Here is a 15646-nt window from a genome sequence, read left to right on the forward strand (position 1 = left end):
TCCTTGCATTAGTTTTGTCTCCACCATTTTGTATCTTTCTGTGATTGTTTTAGAGCTAAATAGTCAATTTACTTCTCTTAGTTGTCTTTTTGCTTAATTTTATTGACGTTAGTTTATAGAACTGTGATTATGATGTCCCTCAGCAGTCCTGTAAAGTGTCTCTTTGCTGTTGTTTGACTGTTTTCATTGTGTGAATGCTGAGTTGTTTTAGGATCTCTGGTTACTTTATGTCTCTTTGTTGACGTCTTACATCTCATTCTGGAGATATTGTTTGTGCTTATGGTCATATGTCTTTTTGTAATCAATTCATGTCACTTTCTATATTTTTGCATCTTTCTAGGGTCATTTAGAGTCTCTTTCTGTGGGCATTTGGTGTCCTACGGTGTTTCACTGGTATTTTTTCATCATTTGTGATTGATTTTCTTACATCTATGTGACTGTCTTCTTCCCTTTCAAGTAGTTAGGAGTCTTTGTGGTGCAGCTTTGCATCTTAATGTGATCAGTTTGTGCTTCTGTGCTTCTTTGTGTAACTTAGAAACTACTTTGAGTGGGTTTGTTTTGTTTTTGTCTGTTTGAGAATCTCTTTGGGAAGTTAATTAACGTTTCACGAGATAAAATGATGTTTCACGCATTCATTCATTGTTAAATGCTAAATGAAACCCCGAAGTCAGCACAGTTCCTCTGCAGCTCGGTTTGACAGCTGCTCCACGTGCTGAGAATGTTTACATTCAACGGAGGAAGCACGCGGCTGTCACCGCTCGCCCTCTCATTGGCTTGACGTCACGGAGATTCCTCCCACAGGCGGGACTTTCATGCGGAAGTAGTTTTGATACCGCGTAAAACTTATGTAATAACTCTGTAAAATCCAAGATATATTTTAAGTGACCAACGCGAAACGACTCTCCAACGTGTATCGAGTCGTTAAAGTTCAACCGGAATATACGGAAAGCGGTGTTTACTTCATAAAACGTTCCTGCGCTTCGGTAACCGTTAGAAATGAATACAATCTTTGGTAAAATACGGTGAAAACCGCGTTTAACTTCACCTAACAGTTATATGAAATCATCTCGTAGAGGAGCTAAGTAAACTGACCACTTTTAAACTGCTCCGTGTTGCTCATTTGTAAAATCGACGTTCAGATTTGAACATTTAGCGCGTTTATGTTAACCGGGAACGCGCATGCGCACTGGCACAGCGAGCAGATGCGGATATAAAGATTGGCGCCGGCGCCACAGCTGATGCATTCATTCATTCTTCACTGAGGAGGAGGTAAGACCACCGACCCTGAGCAGACATATACTCTAATTTGTGTTGTTTTAGGTTAGGTTTCTGACCTTAAAGTGTCCCTGAGGTTTGAATAGGGAGTTTAGACTTTAAATAATCATTTTTTTAATGTTACGTTTTGTGCAAAGTGGCTTTAAACCTTGACATGGGAATAACTGCAGGTTTAATGTAGTTTTAACACTTATCTTACTTTATTATAAGAAGGAGTTTGCACATCCAGTGCAATCTGCTTTATCACGATTATTTTCTTTTCTCGTGGGAAGAATATATGGGGCTTTAGTAAAGTTTGTTTGGACAAACGTCGAGGCAGCTCTTCGACTTTAGGAATAGTTTTCAGTGTACCCATTGCTTTGTCAGACATTAATTAAACAAGTTATTAAGTGTTTGCATGCAAAAGCTGAAGTTCGGCACTTTATATGCATATACATATAGGGGATAGCCGGTTATTGTTGACCTAGTTAGCAGTTACCGAGTTTGCTAATTACAGTAGCTCCCCTCCACAGCTTAGCCTCGCGGTTGCCTTAGTTTGCCCGACTTTATTGACCTTAAATTGGCTCTGGAAAGGCTCTCATTTAGATATGTGGTTCTCTGGAGCTTGTCCAGGCAGTTGAGAACGGTTAAAAGGCGTTATGGGTCATCTTTAGCTGTCTTTTGTACTCGTTTTCCCTCGCAGACTTGGTAAGTTGGAAGAGGCAGGGCTCAAATCCTCCCGCTTCTACGTTGTGGAAATTGGCGCGCCTTTGAGTTTCAATCCTTAATAAGAGTGAAAAATATAGCAGTTTAACCTACTCAAACTACATTAAACATGTTTAGAGACATGTATTTCTTCGTTAACGTTAAGAAACTTGAGTTAAAATGTCGTATTTTTACGCTTTTTTTGTTTGAAATCGAGGGAGCCAACAGCCCCCCTCCTTGTGTGCAGCAGTTGCCATCAGACTAGCTTACAGAACCTGACTGGCTAGTTTTATTCCGTATTCATCATATTAGTTCATTTTAATCTTATTTTTTCTTTCTCGACTATGAACCAGAGAGTTACACGATATTTTCATGCTGTCCTACAGCTTTATGAATCGCCGGATAACGTTTTTGATGAGCAACTTTTTTGGGGGGTGCTCACAAGCTAAAACTGTATCTGTTATCATAAGCTAGTCATAGATTTTAACCAGGTTCAAACCGAGCCTGTAAGTTATATTTCTTTGGGACTCGAGTCTCCAGGACCGTATACGGCTCCACCAGGAGTTTCCAGGAGCGAGTTGGGCTTTTTCTAACCTTATTTTAGTATTTCTGGGGCACTTGGTTCTTGGCCTTTTCAGGCTTGAACAGCCTCACAAGCAACTTGTAACATGTTGTGTAGTCAGTGTAGGGGCCCAGTGGCTCCAGCAAATGTCCCCATAATGACTCTGAATACCTTGAAAGGGATCCAGCTGAAATTGATTAATATTTTTAGCCAAAATCTTACTTTTATTAGCTCCAAAATTCTTTTATTTTTTTTTTTTTTACAGTTTGTATGTACAGTATTACAGCTGTTCTTAACTCATACCTCTCCTTTTTCTTTTCTTTGCAGCGGAGCCATACATTAAGTCAGCACCATGTCTAGACGCAGGTAAGCAGCTTCTAGCTGTAGTTTGGGGCCTCACTTGAAAGAGGAACTACCTTTTCTCCTGGGGTTTGGGGATGAGCTGAATTGTGAAACCCATGTGTGCAGCAGGCATTTCTACTGTCCGTTAATGGCTTCACTTTCATTCACAAAATTACAGTTTTGGACAGCAGGCCTTTAGGGGAATCACTTGGATTGTTAATAATCTTTTGAACACCTATGAGAAACTGATTAAAAGGTGCAACTAATCAGTTTATCTCAGAGGTGTTGAGTAGACTATTACTTGGTGAAATATCCACTAGTTTCCAAGAGTCCAAGGTGTAATCTAATACTACACATTGTCGTCAGATGCATGCTTTGCACTGCTGTTGCTTGCCATAACTGTACTCTTAAATGTCAGTTGTTTCCTTTTATACAAGGGCAGTAAGCTGGGTGACTTATGCTTCATCATAAGTAGACCAAAAGATGGATGTTTATCTTTTTTTTTCTTTTTCATAATTTAAGTGGTCGCATTACACTTCAAGCCAGAGATTCAAACACATCTGAACTGACTGTCAGAGCCCCACTGAAGAAACGGAAGTCAGAGGTTTGTCTTGTTTTTACATAAATCTGGTTATTAATCGCAAGTCATCATCATCTGGTAGTTGCTAAACCTAACATGGACTCAACCATTCGTTTTCCTTTTCAGCCCTCTAAGAAGACGCTACAGCCCGCCACAAAGAAACAAAGCTATGAAATACAGGTCAGTGTGTCCACATGCTCCCAACTAACTGTGTGTTTATAACTGATAAGAGTTCAGCCCATGATTGGTGTAGTTTATCGGTTGTGTGGGAGCACCCTCCTTTTCATTGTGTACTGCCATTGTAAACTTGGTCATTTTATGTGTATTTCCATGTTTTTTTTTTTTTTTGTAGTAAAGCCCCTTAAGTTGGTTTTAGTTTAGTACTACGTGAAACTATATGTTGGAGTACTTGAGTAATTTATAAGCAGGGATCATGCAGTACCTCCATTTGAACAGAAGGGGTCACCATTTAGCTGATAATTGTCGCAGTTTTCTTTTAAGAGCACATTTTACTATTAATTCTGCTTTTCACTAAATGTTTCAAGCAGCAAGTCTCATGCGCACAAGTCAGTGAATGAGATGTATAAATGAAATTAATATAAGAAGCCTTGGCCCAATAGAAGATTGACCATCAAAATAGATCAGTTTTTAAATTTATTTCTCATCTTTGTTTGTCTTGAATGCCTTTGTATTTATTTCTAAATGAAGTGTGTTTTTTGCATTTCCAGAAGTGTTGGCCAGAGGATGGTTTGAGTCCGTGCATTCTCACAGAAACTCCCCACAAAGAACTGGAGCCCACGGACCCGTCTAACTTCAAACAGTACAGCTTCAAGAACCTCTTCATCAAGCCTCCCCCCATTCCTAGCCTCAGGTAATTGAGGGTTTTACACATTGAGGGTGTCGTTCCTCAACACTTCACTCTGAGACGTTTGGTTTTGTTGCACAGCTGACACCCACCACACTTTGTATTCAGACTTAAATGCTCTCGTTTACTTTGACTCTTAAGCTTCCATTTTAGTGGGATTGTTCAAGTCACTAAAGCTCTCAGAGCTGTGCTTACACACCCAGATTATGCAATTGGGGTTTGTTCCTGGGTCTATATGCTCAAATGGGCCCAGGCACTATTTGTAATGTGTGTCGATACAGCCAAATTCCAGTCATTCAGCCATGTTAATTTACTAGAACTTCACAGCAGACATACTTAAGCTAGTGTCTTATTTCTGGTCCCTGGGACAAGGACAGTGGTCCAGTTAACTGGCATCCCACAACATGTAGGCTGTTGGTCTTGGTCTGGGATTTCCATCACCCCAATGGCTCATTTCTCTTGTTGGCTTAAGTAGATTAGTCAAATTTGGTCTTTTTGGATCATTGGCCTGACATGGGATTCATGTCTAATGATGTAAAGATGACAATTATTCAAGTTGAGGATGCTGCTTCTCCACATTTAGAGGCTAATTGTAAAAAGTGTTCTTTGTCTTCCAGCTGGGCCTGTTCGGAGGACATGTGGATAAAGATGATCAGCAAGGAGCTGAAGTACGTTCATGACAAGAGCTACCTGCAGCGACATCCCAAACTGCAGCCCAAGATGAGGGCAATCCTGTTGGACTGGTTGCTGGAGGTGAGTTGTCGAACTTTATCTAAACATCTTTGTTACACAGAGACTGATCACCACCCAACTAAACTGTATCTGAATCTATGTGCAGGTGAGTGAGGTGTACAGCCTCCACAGACAGACGGCATACCTCGCCCAGGACTACTTCGACCGCTTCATGCTGACTCAGGAGAACGTCAACAAAGATTACCTGCAGCTCATCGGCATCACGGCGCTCTTCATCGCTTCCAAGATAGAAGTGAGTCGGATTGGATGGATTCAAACAAGGCTGCACATCACTGGAACGATGAGTTTATTAGATCTGTGTTTTATGGAGTAGCTTATCGGCAATGTCGCTAATGCAGTTTTTTATTTTTTATTTCACCTCTTCTTTAGGAAATCTACCCTCCTAAAATCTACGAGTTTGCCTACGTCACAGATGGAGCCTGCGACATGTGGGACATCCAGCGCACAGAGCTTCACATACTAAAGGTAAACCAGCCTGTTCATTAATGGAGCTGTTGGTCACAGGAACAGTTGTTCATACTGAACACATGCTTTAAACTTCCACTAACTACATGACTCGACACGTAGCTGTAGATCTTCACTGACGTGAATGTCGTCCTGCAGGCTCTAGACTGGAAGTTGTGTCCGGAGACGCCCATCTCCTGGTTGAAGCTATACGCGCAGGTAGAAGCACAGAAGGACGGAGAGAACTTCCTGGAGCCGCAGTTCTGCCAGCAAAGCTACATCCAGGTCACACAGGTACGATCACACACTCTGATCTAAGCAATGTGTCGGGTGTAATGTTGCAAAGATTCCCCGTGTGACCATCTTTATGATCCAACATGCAACTGACCTTTGGCTTGTGTTGCAGCTTTTAGACTTGTGTATGATGGACATCGGCTCATTGGACTACAGCTACAGTGTTCTCGCTGCTGCAGCCTTCTGCCACTTCTCTACATTCGACGTTGTTCATAAAGTCTCATGTAGGTCTCCTCGCCTGCTGCGTCTTGCTGCTGCATTTTGTTTTCTGGTTCTTGTTCAACTTATTGTTTTAATTAAATATAATAATTATTGGTTTTATTTATAACTAAGCATCAGGATCACCTCTCTGCCTGGCAAGTAGTTGTTGCTGAACTGGTGTTAATGTTCCCGTCTTTTGCAGGCCTGACGTGGGAAAGCGTGTCGGACTGTGTTCGGTGGATGACTCCCTTCATGGACGCACTGCGATCTGAAACCAAACCTCAACTGAAGAACTTCCCTAAAGTCAAAGCCGACGACAGGCACAACATCCAGACGCATGTGACCTATTTAGATCTGCTGGTAAGCAAAAGCAACACATTAAAATGTTTTTTTTTTTTTTTAGTTATTTGACTGGGAAATAAACTGTTGGAGATTTAAATCTCGTCAGCAGCAATAAACGACGCATACCCTGAACACAAAATGTATCTCGTAACTGTAGATTTTAATCTGCCACGTTTTAAGTGTTGAAAGATTAATACATTTCCATCCTGCAGAGGAAAGCTCAGGAGCGTCAGATCGACGGCAGCGACTGTCCGCTTTCACCCGTTGCCGCAGGCGCTCTCCTGACGCCGCCCAACAGCACAGAGAAGCCAGCCAATCCCTGAGCAGGATGGGGACCAGCGTTACGTGCTACCTCTTTAGTACAACCTGATGTGATGGCCAACCTCTCAGCACGCAACTTGTTCAACAGGACGCAATTTAGGCTGACCTCATGTTTTTGTTTTTAATGTCTTTATTTTTTTATTTTTTTAAAACACTAACTTCAGATCTCTGGGAGCCGAAACAGTCACCAGAGAATGAATTAGTTAACCGAGTGAATATGTAATGGAGAAAGGATGCAGTTTTCTTTTGATTCCTCCTCAGATCTTCATTTTATTTTTTTTTTATTTTTTTATTTTTTTTTTTTAAATCTTAGTCGGATTGTCAAATTTATTTTTATTTTTCCTCAAGTGTGAACTTTAGTCTGAACCAGCAGCTCACAAAGACAATTTTACTGACTGACTGCGCTGGTTTCAAGTGGAGAAGCAGGCTGTAAAGCCAACTCATCAGGCGCCCCCCCCCCCTTTTTTATTTTTTTATTTTTTTTTTTTTATTTTAAATGATAATAAAAACATTTAAGTTTGGCAAAGCAGATAGTTTCATACCTATTTAAGGTATAATCTGGGAATTTCACTGGTGCTCTTCTTAGAACTGAGGCAGGGATGCTTCCAGGTGGTGCTACAGCTGATTCTCAGGAACTGAGGGACTCCTGGATTTCTGTCCTGTCACAGTGACTTGTTCCTCTTTAAACAGACACATTTAAAGGTGTAATGTTTTTAAGTGAACGCCCCCACCTGAAACTAAATCTGCATTATCACCACAGATTAACAGATGGCTTTACTCATGAACTACAGCTACAGGAGCCATAAGAATGATTGCCTGGACGTGTGCAGGTGCCTTTCTGAATGCACCTGACCTACTTGTGGTTAAACTTTTTATTTTTTATTTTTTTGTTGCAACCTGGTTGCACCTTGTTACATTCCTGGGAAACTTGACAATTGTGTAAAGTTTTACTTTTTCATTTTAAGTGCTTGTATTTATTGATAAGCCTTAGTATGTAAAGGAAAATGTCATGTTCATATGTAAAATCTTTCAGTGATTGCGCTCAGTCTGATCGCTGCCAAAGGCAAAAGCTATTTATGATGTTCTGCTCCATGATGCGTTTAATTACAGTTCTGCATTAATGTTGTACAGTAGCCTGTCCTCTCTTAGTGCCTTTCACAGAAAGAACTGTACATCTTAATTTAAGCTGGAGCGAGCCCAAAGGTGGAGATCAAACACACCTGTGACTGTAAACCTCTGCAGTGAACAATTAACCATGTGAACTGTATGTAGATGTTTAAGAATGTATGTTTTTGTAAATAGAGCAATTTTGAAATGTGTAATTTCCTTTTATATTGGAATGTTTTAAATAAATGAAGCGAAATTAGTGGCTGGTTTTACTTATTTCTGCACTATTCTTTACCAGAACCTAAAGGACTGAGAAACACTGACTGTTAATACACAATTGCTGCTTAATTTAAACGCGAGCTTCACTTATTTTGTTGGTTTTATTTACATGGTGGGTAACCATGATGCAACATAACAGCTGAGGTACTCTACTTTTTTTTTTTTTTAACACAAATCTAAGCTCTAAGACTTCCACAAGACTTTCAATTTCTCGACACAATAGTAGTAAGCGGTGCAGTTGCTTTCAAACTCCGTTTGGTGTGATGTTTGTCAAAGCAGCAAAAAGAAAACCATCATGCATCAAGAAAAACACTCGAGTGCTGAAAGTCTTACTTCGTGAGCTGTTACAGGGCCGTAAAATCTGCCTAACGATGTGTCAATAAACTAAACGCACAAGGTCTTTGACTCATGTAAATTTTCTGGGCACTTGCCAATAAAACAGCACTCCAAGAATTCATATACCGAGGTTGAGGTAAACAGTTGGTTGTACGACATAAAAACCTGATCTAAACTAACCAAAAAGACATTTTGGGGTATAATGTGGACCGTTTTTTCATGGTTTTCTGCTAAAGAGATTCTAGTCAAGTTAATGAAGTTTATTGATACAGAATAAGTGCATTTAGCCCTTAGACTTTTCCACAGTAACTCAAATCTTGGCAATCTCAGACCAAATCAAAGTGAAATGACATTTTTTGATTGAATATTCAATATGTAGATTAAGTTTCCAGTTAGCGTTTGATCCTGTAGCTGCAAAGCTTCTTTGGTGTCGTAACATTAGTTAAAGCTCAGCAGGTTTCATACATAATGTATTTTCAGCTGAGAATTTAAACAAGTTCTAACAAAAGGGTTGATTTTATTTATTTTTTTTAAAATTGGATGCCTAAAAAGGTATCCTTTAATCACGATTAAATTTGAAGATGCCAACATTTGATTAATGCCTAACTTCTATGACCAACCTTTAAGATGAGTTAATGACAGTCTAATGTCAATCAAGCGTTTCATGTATGGTTATGATAGAAGTAGAGCTCCACAACATATATTCGGATTTTTCATTATCGCAGCAATGATCCCTCTAAAAATGAGATCATTTTTTCCACAGAAGAAACTTGAATCAGCAATATGCCATCCTATAAACAGAAAATGTCCCCAGAATAATCTATATAAGCACAAACAAAGACAGAGTCATGACAAAAGGCTGAATGGTGACCGTGGCATTAACCCCTGTGTTCGTTTAAATGCGAGAGCCATGTATAGGGCATACTGACAGACAGACGCCTCCCCCCTTATATGAGCATCTCCCCTAGAGTGAGTGTATTGTGTTGGCCTGGGAAAGTGTGGTTTCAGCCCACACACACACAAACTTGTTTCTCTATCATTGTTGGCATGATGCAATTTCTAGCCCCTTATCACAACTGAATGCCCAACCCTAACCCTGATCCCTACCCTAAAACTAACCTAATTCTACCCCCACCATAAAACCAATGTTTGACCCTCAAAAACCCCTTTAAACACGTGGAGCCAACTATTTGGTCCCCACAAAATATGTTGGACCCGGAGGCTAGTATGTTATTGTAAATGATTCTGCAGAAGACCTGTAATGATAAATGTTCAGTATTTGATGGGAGGGGGAGGAGAACACGCACAAAGTCCATTCTTACAGAGGTAAAAGAAAACCCCTAAGATGTTGCAACACTGAGGAGGAAACCTAACATTTCATTCCACATTCATGTTGGAGGAGCTGAATGTGCGTATGATCAGAGGGAAAAGTGATCAACCTTACATGATATCCATAAAAATGTGTCAGCCATCTGCCTTTCACTGTTCCACTTAAGCACTTCTCCAGACAAACTCCTTCAAAGTGTCTCAGCTGTCGTGCTCCGATTGGTCGTCACTATGACGGAACAGAAGTACAGCAGCAGCTGCATCACAGCACTATAACAACCTCCTTTTGTTTATAACAATGCACATGCTTCATGTCAACTCAATGTCCGCTCTATGTGTGTCATGGAGAGGGAGAGGAGCGATGGAGGGTCAGGGGTCATTTTCCAAACAAATGAAAACTCTGTGAAATGAGCGCACAAGTTCTGAAGGCTAAAAGTGAGTTTAGACTCGCACTTCTTTACACATAATGACCAATCATAAAGAGTGGCCTTCATGGAAACAGATGTGTAAGACGTGGAAATGTTACCGAAAGAATAAATTCAGGGTATAGAAGACATTTAGATACGTACAATTACTAATCATATTAATTACTACTAATCCTACCTGTAAAAAGTACAAATACTGTCAGTTTTACTCGCAATATATGCAATATTTTCATATATAATTACTACTGTGTTTTATGGGTGTTTCAGTACATTTTATAAACCTCTCGTATGTTTTGTTTGGAAGAATATTAGTCAAAGCAGGAAGGAAATTGTTGAGAAAAAGTACCATATTTCTTTCTAGGTCTTATTTCTCACTGGGAAAGTTATGAGGGAACCTGTTGAGGATTTTAATAAATGTTATAATAATATTGAAAAAAAAAAAGACTAGAAACAATTTATTCAACAAAAGAGAAACAATGTGAAATTTCAGCCCTGTGCAGTCACATAAATGATCACATGGTGGCGGTATTGCACCATCCCAGTAACATTTACTGGGATCTTCCACAAAAACAACCTCAAAACCAACATTTTGGGATGTTGTCCATCCATCCATCCATTTTCTATAAAGTGTATCCCAGCTGCTGTTAAGTGAGAGGCTTTGGGATGTTGGGTAAATAAAAACACAATATAACATATATAACAAATGTTGAAATATATTTGCTCATCTCAAATTTGATAACTTTTCATTTTTAATGTGATAGCCATTATCTTAACAATGAAATATCATTATTGCAAATAAATACTGTACACTTGACTATTGCTTTGCACTTAAGTACCTGTTTATGTACTAATTTTGTACCCATGGCAACTTCATTCAAATATACTGAATCATGATGTCATATTTGCTCCACTGCAGCTGTTCCCTGTTTAGCACGTTGAACCTTTAGTGTTAGTGACACCATGCTGAAGTCAATCTCACTCCTGATCAAAGCAAAAGCACCAAAAATATAGGCCAAATCTTTGGGGGAAAAGATTTTTTATTAAAAGTCACATACAAAAGGAATAATCCATGATAGGCTGCTATAAAACGTCCATATGTACATCATATCATACAGATCAACACTGCTCAGCACCGAATGACACTTTCCAACTACAGCATAACAAATGTGAATTCAACAACACATTCACACGAGTTTTCAACTGCTTTAAAAGCACAGGATTTACAAAAAAAAACTGTGACAGACGTTGCACGTTTTACAGGCCAAAACTCACATCTGCTTCACATCTGTTCATAAAAAGACACCTGTGTTATTCCTTTTGGATGCATAGCTTTGAGCTTAGCTCTTTCAGGGCTCACTTTCTTTTTTTCCAGGAACCAGAAGATAAAAAAGCTATCTGTTCTACTATCCGAATGGCAAATATGTAAGAATTTTTCCACTGTAAAAAAATCCTCACCTCAGTTGCAAATATTCTGACATTTGGATCCAAACTGTTCCAGGATTTGAATCCACAACAGTTTCAGGGTAAGAATTGTGACTTGAAGTGCAACTTTGAATTCATCTATGTCGCCATTTTGATGACTGAGGATTGAGTTACGCACATTATAAAATCCTTTTATCAAGTAAGAGTTTAAAATAAACCTTTTTACTTTTGATTGTACTCTTGCCTGCTCAGACTCCACCCACCAGTCTTCTCACTCTCTTCATATAAAACTACATTCATTTGGCGGTGTAATGAAAACATACGTAGCCAAGAGGTAAGCTGGGAACAACCTTCAGACATGATCCTGGTTAAAGTCTGCAGCCACCAACAAACAAACCACTGTCTCTCATTTCAATGGAAAAATAATAAACAAATGATGCCTTTCTGGTTGCTTGAGAGGGCTGCTTCCATTCTTGGTCAAAATCTCACCTTCAAGGAGACACTGAAACATGTACTGTCACATAAACCAGTCATCTCTAAAGCAAGCAAAACAAACGGCTGAGGAAGCATCTGGATTTACAGAGGCAGAGTCATGAAAAGACAATTAGGTGACCGGAAAATTAATCTAACTGGCCTTTATGTTTAAATCACAGGGCAGAAAGCAGAAAAACACACTTCAGACTCCCTCAACAAAAATCTAATTAAATGCAGATTTAAAAAAAAAAAGCTTTTTGCACTGAATTTAATTCCCATGCCTCTGAATTCTTAATAAATCTCAAATATATTACCTTTGACTTTTCATGCTCCTCTTTGCTCTGTCCTCCAATTTCAAAGGTCAATATAACATGAGTTATGCAACACAACTTGATAGGCTTGATGGCTTATTCTTGGTATCCTGGGTGTAAATTATGAAAATTTCCGTTTAAATTGGGGATTTAAGAATAAGTTTAGCAACTTGAAATGACAAACTACAAACGTGACCTATCTGAATTTTTGGACCTTAAAATTTGGATGTCTATGACGAAAGGTTTCTTCTTTTTTTCTACGGGAGCTCTTCTCTGCAGCGCCCTCTGGTGTACAAATGCTCTATATGCAACAGTTGCTTATTAACCAAAACATACACATGCATGAGTGAAATCTCGCACTAATGAACAGCTTTTCAGCTACAAATAAATACAACTGGAAGTGCTGCTGGTATGTTTTCCAAGTAGCCAGAAACACATCTGACAGCAGAGCTTAGCCATTCAAAAGACAGAACACAAGAAGTTGCTTCCTCTGACCAACAGCTAAAAGACTGACAAAAAACAATCAAAGAGGTGCCATCGGGCCAGGTAACACAGCGCAAAACCAACGCCAACTTTCAGTAAGGAAGTACAAAAATAATCTCATCAAAATACCTGCCAGCAAAGCTGATTTTACAAGATGGAAACACTGTGGGGTAAAAAGTGTTTCACGCTGTAAGCTCACAAGGCTTTTGCTTGTCAAACTGAGTCTAAAGACTCTGAATCTTCTACTGGTGCAACAAGAAGGTAGAAGAAAGAATTAAAAGCTAGCTGCGTGTTTTAATGGCCACAGAAATTCAGAAAGCACAGAGTCAAATTGGAATTTCTAAAGAAAATAAAACTTCTTCCTTGGGAGCATCTCTTTGTCAAAGTAATCCTTTTGATTTGGGTTGATGTGAAAAGGGTTAAACTTGAAAATGTTGGGGCAGCGATAAAAAGACTCCACTAAAATGCCCTTAAAGAAGAGGTTTGAGTTCAGGATCAAGGCCCTTGTGTTGTTTGTGTTTTTAAATGTACCAAAATCATTCTTCCACACTCCGCTCCACTCACCCCGAATATTTCTAACAGAATTTGAAGGTAATTTTCCTCCAGAGAACATCATATTTTGACCCTGAAAGTCACATATTTTTCAGAGCAAAGAACAGTGACCCATAAAAAAATAACACAGCACAAAGAACTGGTTATAAAAGAAGAAAAAAAATAAAGATGGGTGACATATTCATGTGTAAATGGGGTAAATTAACCAGTAACAAGCCCTCTCTGTGCTTTAATTCCACTTCAAGCCTCTGATCCACAACTCATACCGCCAACTTCTTTTTCCCACATCTTGTTTTCTACATGAAAAAACACAAGAATCACAAAATGGACCTCCTGCCCTGAAAGCGTCTCCGATTTACTGTCGTCACTGACCTACAAACAGGGGCAGAGCTGCTGCGTTCACGCCATCTGAGAGAGAATTTCAAGCAGTTTTAAAAGCAAATTATGACAATTCTTGGTGCAATTTTAAAGCCAATCTAATCGCGTTTAGCATTTAAAAAGCTGCTTACTACAACACTGATGGGGATACATAGAATCAGTATTGTGAAAAACTTGCAACATCAAAGTCAAATCAAACATTAGCATTAAAAGTCAATGAGAAGCTTTTGAAAAAATACAGCAGAAAGTCTGAAATGTTACTGAGAAAAACCTTTTTTTTTTTTTTTTTACACGAAACAAACCATCAAAATAATGCTAAAAATGCTAAATCTGGAACTGGTGTATGACATTAGTGTCTGTGACATGTTTGGTTTTAGGTTTACTCACATTAAAGTTTCCCTGCAGTGGCTTCCATTTTGCTCCTCATGAGTCAATACCATGGGTGTATTATATTAACATATATTTATAATACATCCATGGTCAATACAGACTGACTGGTTGAAATATCAGGACCAGCAGCCAATCACATCACAGGGTGTTGAACAAGAGTCTGAGGTAGCCAATCACATTTAAACTACCCACACAGGTTTTTTTTCATTTCATTGGCAAGACTACATGTGGGCTTTGATTTCTTACCTTCAGATTTGTATATGTGACACTGAAATTGCAGTGAATATTACCCCAATTACTTAGCATAAGTATCAATAACAGGATATAATATATTTTTACATGATTATTATAAATCAATCATACTAATCAATAACATAGACTTTAATCCGATCATACGGCCCTGCAGGACAGCACTTGACTTGCTATCCTCCCTTTTCTGTTTTCAGATGTGGGGTGAACGCAGCATTGAGCCTCTGCATACCCACATTAACGCTGCATCTGTATGTGGTTGGAGTTGTGTAGCACCCCTTAGTGGCGCTGAGGCAGGGGGTCATGGCTGTGGCTCCTCTGAATGTAAGCTATTGCGTCCCTGTACGAGAGGGCCAGCTGGGGCCGGTCGTACATCTCACTCAGTGCCTGGAACTTTGGGCCCCAGCGCGACAGCCGGTCATACGCAAAACCACCCTCATCATCTTCCTCCTCCCCTTTGTTGCCAGGAGTAATTTTTCTACATGACACTGCTGACCCCAGAGAACTGAGACTTCCCGCTGGGGACCCAGAACCTTCCACGCACCAGACGTGGTAGGCGTCTGGCGGGAAAGCCTCGCTGTCGATGTCCGCCTCCCAAATGATTCGCGCCACGTAGCTTTTAAAGTCCACATGGGAGCGCGATCCAGATGGGGCACCGGCGTAACTGCCTGCCTCACTCGTCTCCATGTCTCTGCCTGCATGAGTGGCGTAGTTGGCGTAGGCTGCATCGCCGTGGTAGCTGCTGACATTGGCGGCATGCTGATGGTGGTGGTGATGGTGATGTGGGATGCTGAGGTAAGGAGCGCCTGAGCTGCAGGAGGAACTGGATGGATGGACCTCCTCCTGGGACCCTGGGGAGGATTTGATGAGCGGGGCGGTGGTGCAGGACGATGACTGAGACAAACTGGAGCAAAGTGGTCGCTTCAGCTCGGTGATATCATATCCATTCTAAAGGGATTTAAGAAACAAAGCAAGAGATTTAATCTATAAATAGGATTTATTATGATAATTCACTCAGGACTATAGGCAGTAATTCATACTTGGCTTTATGGTTCTGTTCTGGGAACTCGCTGCCTTTCCATGAGCATGTGTGGATTTCCTTATACAGCATGTATCTGTATGAGATTTACTAACTGTGTGCATTAAAGGTAATTAGCCGATGTTGGCTGCCACTGACGTGGTGACAGAGTACAGAAATGGGTAATGAGAATATCTGAGGTCTGCCTGAACTAATCTGATACTCAGTTTATT

The 15646-nt window shown here is 39.9% G+C and overlaps 2 protein-coding genes across 2 annotated transcripts in view; one reads left to right on the forward strand and one right to left on the reverse strand.

Annotated features, from left to right (window-relative positions):
- Nucleotides 1-1193: 1193 nt before the first annotated feature.
- ccne2 (cyclin E2) lies at nucleotides 1194-6940 on the forward strand. The gene is made up of 12 exons (XM_075466808.1): nucleotides 1194-1269; nucleotides 2849-2887; nucleotides 3386-3467; nucleotides 3570-3623; nucleotides 4172-4314; nucleotides 4926-5061; nucleotides 5147-5293; nucleotides 5431-5526; nucleotides 5665-5799; nucleotides 5912-6023; nucleotides 6203-6360; nucleotides 6555-6940. Exons 2-12 carry the CDS (start codon nucleotides 2874-2876, stop codon nucleotides 6663-6665), a joined length of 1188 nt encoding a protein of 395 aa, XP_075322923.1. The 5' UTR covers nucleotides 1194-1269; nucleotides 2849-2873; the 3' UTR covers nucleotides 6666-6940.
- Nucleotides 6941-11163: 4223 nt separating this feature from the next.
- Nucleotides 11164-15646, reverse strand: part of LOC142380346 (neural-cadherin) — a 142801-nt gene continuing 138318 nt past the window's right edge. The window contains exon 34 of the mRNA XM_075466129.1: nucleotides 11164-15343. Within this exon, the coding sequence (XP_075322244.1) occupies nucleotides 14675-15343 (669 nt within the window). The 3' untranslated portion in view covers nucleotides 11164-14674. The remainder of the gene's footprint in view (nucleotides 15344-15646) is intronic.

The sequence above is a fragment of the Odontesthes bonariensis genome, chromosome 5 (assembly GCF_027942865.1).
Source record: "Odontesthes bonariensis isolate fOdoBon6 chromosome 5, fOdoBon6.hap1, whole genome shotgun sequence".
NCBI classification, from domain to species: domain Eukaryota; kingdom Metazoa; phylum Chordata; class Actinopteri; order Atheriniformes; family Atherinopsidae; genus Odontesthes; species Odontesthes bonariensis.